A 6,976-nucleotide genomic window follows, 5' to 3' on the forward strand; every position below is an offset into this window, starting at 1 on the left:
TGCTAAGCCCAGTTGTTAGAATCTCAATCATTTCAATTGTTCTTTCACTATTTCCCATGTAATGATTCCTACATTGGTACTAACTCAAATATGTATTTCAGTATAGTCTGAGCAACCAAGTTATAGAACTGCTGAGGAAAACTGTACTAGTATGTTAGTCTCTGTTGACACCATTTGTCTTGTCACAGCCAACATGAATTGCACTGAAATGATGAAGAAAATAGGCTACATTTAGCTACTGATGAGAAATTAGCGCTGGAAAGATCTTTCCATAGACAAGGAACTTTAAATAAAGAATTAACCCTCTTATTGTTCCTCTCATTATTATTGCTGTTGCTTTGCTTGCAAAATCAAGCAGGGAAGTGAAATGACCTACACAAAGCCATTAGAACAGCACAAACACTAGCATTTAGAGCCTTTACTTCAGGTATATATATCTCTCATATATTTGAATAGCAATGGCTGTTTGTGTCTGCATGCAAGTGTACGTCAGAAAAATGAGAGGTCAGACAGTTTCAAGATAGAGTGTCACAACACCCTGTGACTGGGGACAGACTTGCAGGCACTGTGCAAGGTGTTTTGCAGAATGAGGATGTCTCTTTTTTCAGTGGCCACTGAGAGGAGCTCTGTCTCCATTAAGAGCTTGGAAAGTATGAATTAAAAAGCAAAGTGGTGCTCCTTAGTAGTGGATACACACCAAAAATTGTTTTGCTGTTATCTGTCCTGCTTTAATTATATGTTAAGAATATATCCTTAGAAATTATCTCAGTAGAACAGTAATCTCCTTCTCAAAGGAAATGTGTTGCCTACAAAATGTGTAGGGTGGGATTAATCTCATCTAACCATTGGCATTTGAAAGCCATGTGCCGGGTGTAACACACTCTAAATTCCATAGTCAATAAAATGAAAAAGGGGGAATGCATTGTGCCTTAAAGACAATTCATCTACCTTAAACAAAGATAGGAAAAGGACAGAAAAAGTCACTCTCTGAAGTTGGCTGTCTCTATTGAAGGGACTTCAATGATTAATTCAGACTACCCACCTCCCTTCTATATGGCTAAATTTGGCATAGTGTTCATTTCCCCCTCTACCTGCTTGCTTACTCTTGACTTTCAAACATTCTTCATGGAATTGAAATGTCCTCGCCAGCTACTAAACACAGCCGCCCTCTCTCTCTCTAACCATCACATTCTTTGTCTTCCATCTTTACTTACCCATGTTTCACGCTGATACCACCACCAGTTCCTGTTACCCAGCCTAAACCATAAAACAGTCTACAAAGCTCTGGGATAAGATTTCTTGGATGTAATTTCTCCTAAAAATAAATTAAAGAAATAAATTACAACCCATCAGAAGCAACATAAACCTTAGAATTTCAATGTTGAAACTGAATTTAAAGGGGTAGAACAGCAGTATGACAGTCTAATTTATGCTTATGAACTGTTACAAAATGTTTGCACAATGTCCTGTACATTTTGCAGGGGCCATTTGCACCTTGAAATGAACAGACAAAACCCCCAAATAAAATGCATGTCTTCCTTCACAGGAAAGGTCTCATCTCAAATTTATTCAGGTGCAGTGGCCCACAGATATTACACCAGCAAGATTAAGTCATAGACTATTGCCACAAAAAAAGAAAAATAAATGCATCTAACATTATCCATTTTGAAAAGCTCAACTAGTAACTTTTCCCATTGAATCAGCTTCTGTAGGTTTATTTTGCTTCATTTACAAATTTCAGTAAAACAGACTTTATTAGTTCTGTTATATAATATTTTTATATAGCAGTCAAAAATACCATAGAGGACATAGGAAAATTATTTTATGAACTTCACATTCCTACACTTTCACAATGTGAGGTTACTTCACAAGTAATTTAGCCAGAAGGCAAATTGCATTATTTTAATATTTCTTTCAGAAGGAAAAAAAGTTCTTAAATTTTTCCATATTCCATTGTTTATTATATCAATAAATATATCTGTATCTATCTATTAACCAAAGGTATCTGTAGTGTCAGAGATTTATTCATAGTTAATCTAAAACAGAATGGCATTACAATACAAGCCAAATCTATTTACTGGCAACCCTAAAGATTACTCTGCATTGAACATATAAAAGTGCTTAACATTAATAAATATTAAAATAATTAAACTTAATAGCATAGCACCATATTCTTCAATGGCACTTGTTTCTGAAGTGGTTATCTTTAAAGAACTGGGATTCAGTTCAGATGCTATTCCTCCCTGCTCTGATTTGATTTCTGTTATTCAATGTCTCTTTTAATATATTAAAAAATCATCTGTTCATTCATTTCAAGTGATGGAAACAAGACTGTAACCAGCACTCCTAGAAACTTATGTAAGAAGTTAAGATTTTTAAAGCACCATGAACTTTCATCAGTTCACATTATCTTAAGTAAATAGAACAGCATATACAAGAGCAGATGAAGGAGAAAGACCCCAGCCCAAATAAGCAAACTTCGACATTTACAGTGAAAAAAATCTGAAATCTTCCTCATTCACACAGCTGAAAATGAAACCACTCCTTTCCAATTCTCTGCCACTGAAAAGCGTAATGTACATCAAGTATACTGTGACTAAACATTCCTCAAATACTAGTGACTCTGAAATGTACTGTGAATCTGAAAACATTCATGCATGTGTCATATGTTTATAAATAAAAACCAAGCACGTAGTATGTGTAAATTATGGGTCCCTGTTTTGTTGTTCTGATTTATTTATACAGAATTAACAGCTGTACATAACTTTTATCTATTCACCTGTCACAAAACTGAGTCCCACAGTATCTTGTTTTGACTCTTATTCAAAGTGACCTCCCTGTGTATTTCTAACCTATGTACTATACCAGTATTTTTCATTTGAAAGAAAAATTATGCCTCTTCTACTTTTGATGGAATAAGCTTACATTAAACAGTTTTATATTGCTATTATTTATTGAATGTACACAGCCATAAAAAACTAGATTAGAAAATATGAAACAACTGTAGGAGTGTTACGTTTGATGAATCTAGATATTTACTGCAAAATTCATATTCATGGGAGAACATGAGTGCTTCTGACCACTTTAAATCACCAAAAAGAATTTTTTAAAGTTCAAATTCAGAAGCTACTTTCATCAAGAACATATGAAAACAAATATAATCAAGGAATTTTAACTATTTTTTGAAGAATTACAGCATTACAACTCAATCCTCAGAGTTTAACAGTATTTTTCTAGGATCAGTGGATACTGATTATAACCATAAACTATCTGAACAAAAATATTACTGTAATTCATGTTTAAAATTACCAATAATAAAAATGACAGTTCTTTCCATAAATAAAAAAGGGTACTTGCTGTAATAAGCTTGTGAGTGAAAGCAGCAGGCAATTCAACATAATTACTCTTTGTCAAATCTCAATTAGCCGTACTTTTAAATTCGACTCTTAAGTTGAAGTACAGATGCCATTGGTTATCCCTTCCTTCATATTTCCAGCTCACGATCTGGCCCACTAGTTGTCTGATATAGCTAACCTAAACAATTTCGTTTCTTTGCTGCTCCACTGTTACCATCTTAGCTTAAGTTTCTACATGCTGTTATATATGAGAGAAAACTCCACAAATTTCCACGAACTAAAAGAAGTGACTAATTTTTCAATCCATTAAATTATTGTTTTGAAAACAAATTTGCTGGTAAATTTCTAAACAGAAAGTGACTGAAAGTATTCACTGAAAACTTATTTCCAGCAGTCAAATCTTTTCAAAAAATTATTACTGAAAGACTGTGGTTGCTCAAGAAAAATTGGCTTTTTCCTATTTTATTCAACTGTACCTAATATGATTTAAAAAACAAAACAAACCAAACCTGCCTTCCCAACCCAAAAACCCAGAAAACAGTGTGGATCTAACATAATGGAAATCAAGGTGGATCCCAGCTATTTGTGGAACAAAAACATTTGTAAAGGTTTTGGGGATATTTTTCAAAAGGAGTAAAACTGAACTATAATGTGGATATTTTAAGATATTATAGTAAATAAACAGTGCCTGAACTATGCATCTCCCTTTCATAAATTGCTTAGAAATAATATACTTTCCTCAGAAATAAGCACAGACTGCGTAGATTAAATCATACCATTGATATTTCATACTGACAGGTAGTAAATCATGATGAGGTTTCTTTGAATAGCCACGTAGTGATTAAGTTCGATGTGGTAAAACAGATTTGCGCTACACCGTATACATACAGTGGGAAAAGTACCATCAATAAGCCTGTAGATTTCTGTTTAAAATCTGTCTTTAGCATAGAAATGGATAAAATATACCAAAGTAGCAAAAATAACGTCATGACCCTTTCAAAACGTTTATTTTCTACACTACCTTCAGTACCATATAAGGATTCAAAGTATCATATAAGGATGCAAAAGGGAGTTTTTTAGGTGCAAAAAAAAATAATTGTAAAGGATAGGAAAGCAACGTGGTAAGGATTCCTACTCTGCTCAAAAGCCTCTGATACTGAAAAGTCAGCAAGAAACCCTCTAAGACTTAGTTTGAAGTTTTAGAAGGCAAGCATTCTTTATTGCAGCGCTGGGCAGCACTGGGGATAGCTCCACCATGAGTGCTCCAACGGGTTAGTAAAGAACATCAGTTCATATACAGAAAAATCATACATATTTATCAGATTTCCTGGAAAGGGCAGTCTTATGGTGATGAGTTCCCAGAATTCATTTACAGAGTCCAAGCATGCACAGTAAAATTAGGATTAGGGTCTTTTCACCCTCAGGTGGTCGTCCATAGTCTTCCTCACACTGTCCGCTAGTTGAACTTTGGGCTTCCTTTGTCCATATATAGTCATTGAATTAGTTAATCAGTCTTTCGGCCTCAGAACAGTACAAGGAGGTCAATTTAAACTAGTTCTTTGGTGCTTTATCTCGGCCCAAAGGTCCTGAGCTCCTGTTATCAGGAAGCCTAACGAGTTTGCTCAAGGTCAGTTGAATCTTGTCAGGCAAGAAGTTTTATGTTTAAGGTCTTAGCCAGTGATTGTCAGGTATTCAACGCTTTCACCTCAACCTGTCAATTTTTATAGCAAGTACAGACCTCCAACTGAAATCATCATTTATGGTGCACCTTTTTTATATTTTGTTTTTTGTTGCAGCAATTAGAAGCTTTATAAAAAAAAAAGGGTAAGTGATGAGCAGCTCTACTGCTCTGTCATGACAAGACATTTCCAAGAGAAACATTTGTTTAGCAGCAGGAACCCACATTACGGGGCTATTCTGTTAACAACCACAGAATAAAAAGAACAAAAGCAAAAAGTAAGTAGCACATACCAAAACTGGTAGGCAGGTAGTTACTTAGTACCAATGCCTTTGCTGAAACATTAAGAAAAAGTACTGTTGTCACTGTTCTCTCCACCCAACCCAGTACCACAGTGACTCTAAAGTTGAAGACTGAGTGATCCTTGACGGTCTAAAGTAAGACTGCAAGACTTAAGCAAAGAGGAACTGCGATTTTGTGAGCCCCTCAAGATTGTCTCTTGGCCCTTAGAATCACAGCAAACAGACTTTGCTTAACGCAGCCCCTTTGAACAGACAGACCCCTTGCACCTTGTTGCAGTTGCTACAGGGCTGTGTGGCTGCATGCCACAGAATAACGCTTCCAGTTGGACTTGCAGAACCAGGTGTGGAGAGGCAGTGGCAGGGAGAAGCTGGCACGGATGCAAGACAGCCACCGTGGTTCTGAAAGAGTGAAGGTGAAGTGATGGAGACAGAAGCCGGGGGCAAGTTTCACAAGTTTTGGAAACTCCTACTTTAACCTCATCTTTAAAACGTCCAGTGACAGTGAGTCACAAACTCCTCTGGCAATGTTTAACTGTCCCAGCTTAGAAATATTTTCCTAATGCCTAACCTAAACCTTGCTTACTGAAACTTAAGCTTGTTGTCTCTTACCAAACAGTTAGGACATAAAGAATATGTTACAGAGATGAAAAGGAAGAACAACATTTACATATTACAAACAATTTTACATATTAGGACAACAATTCCATTTGCTCCTCTTTTTTTTCTTGTTGTGTTTTTTTGTTTGTTTGTTTTTTTGGTTTTTGTTTTTGACTAAGCCAATTCTTTCCCTCTTTGCTGACAGGCCACATTATCTAGGCTGACCCATCTCCCAGCTGCCAGTTCACACTGTTCTTGATGCTTGGGCTGGTCTCTTGAAAAGTTCCACATACAAACAGAGGACAGGTATTTCAAGCCTCATCCAGGTAATGCTCCCATACGCTTTAGCATGCTGTTTGCTTTGTTTGATGAAGCACAGCACTGCCAACTCATGTTCAGGTTTTGATGACTTACAGTAATGAACAGTTACCAAACTACAAAAAACTGCAAAGAAATCAAACACAGAAAAAAACTCAAAACAAACATTAAAAAAACCCCAGAGTTACCATAAATAAATAAAAAGGGCCAAAAGTCCTGTAACTGCAGCCAGACTATCATCTAGCAACATTTCTGGAAGTGTAGTAAATTTCATAACATCTTTATATTCACTGCTAATTGGTAACTACTAGCTAATTACTAACGTTACAAAAATAGTCTCAACCACTGCAATTGCGAACTGCTATACTGGAGCACCCGCTGACGCAATGTGCCCCTAGCCAGGCGGCGGGCAGAGCACCGGGCCGCCAGCAGCATCAGGGGTGGTGCAAGCGACCACGACAAGGCCCGGGCACGCCAACAGGGCGGCTACCGGCTCGCTGTTCCTCCCAGCCGGAGAACAAGACCCTGTGCGCCGGACCCCGCCTGCAGGCAGGGGGTGGCCAACCCCACATCGCGCGCCGCCGAACTGCTTAAAGGGGACACTGCAGCGAAAAGCGTCCGCGCCGCTGCCGAGTTCTGAACTTCTTTAAAGCCCACGCATCCTTAGGGGCAAGTGCCGCGTGTGGGGCCTGCGCGTGGCCTCTTGTTACCTGCGCCGCGTCGCG

The 6,976-nt window shown here is 37.5% G+C and overlaps 1 protein-coding gene across 1 annotated transcript in view; it reads right to left on the minus strand.

The window, feature by feature from the left end:
- APIP (APAF1 interacting protein) overlaps nt 1-6,976 on the minus strand; it is a gene marked incomplete at its 5' end in the record, with an annotated part of 14,794 nt that extends 7,818 nt beyond the window's left edge. The window contains 2 exons of the mRNA XM_010286684.1: nt 1,215-1,315; nt 6,962-6,976. Coding sequence (XP_010284986.1) covers nt 1,215-1,315; nt 6,962-6,976 — 116 coding nt within the window. The remainder of the gene's footprint in view (nt 1-1,214; nt 1,316-6,961) is intronic.

The sequence above is a fragment of the Phaethon lepturus genome, unplaced genomic scaffold (genome assembly GCF_000687285.1).
Source record: "Phaethon lepturus isolate BGI_N335 unplaced genomic scaffold, ASM68728v1 scaffold2005, whole genome shotgun sequence".
Lineage (NCBI taxonomy): Eukaryota > Metazoa > Chordata > Aves > Phaethontiformes > Phaethontidae > Phaethon > Phaethon lepturus.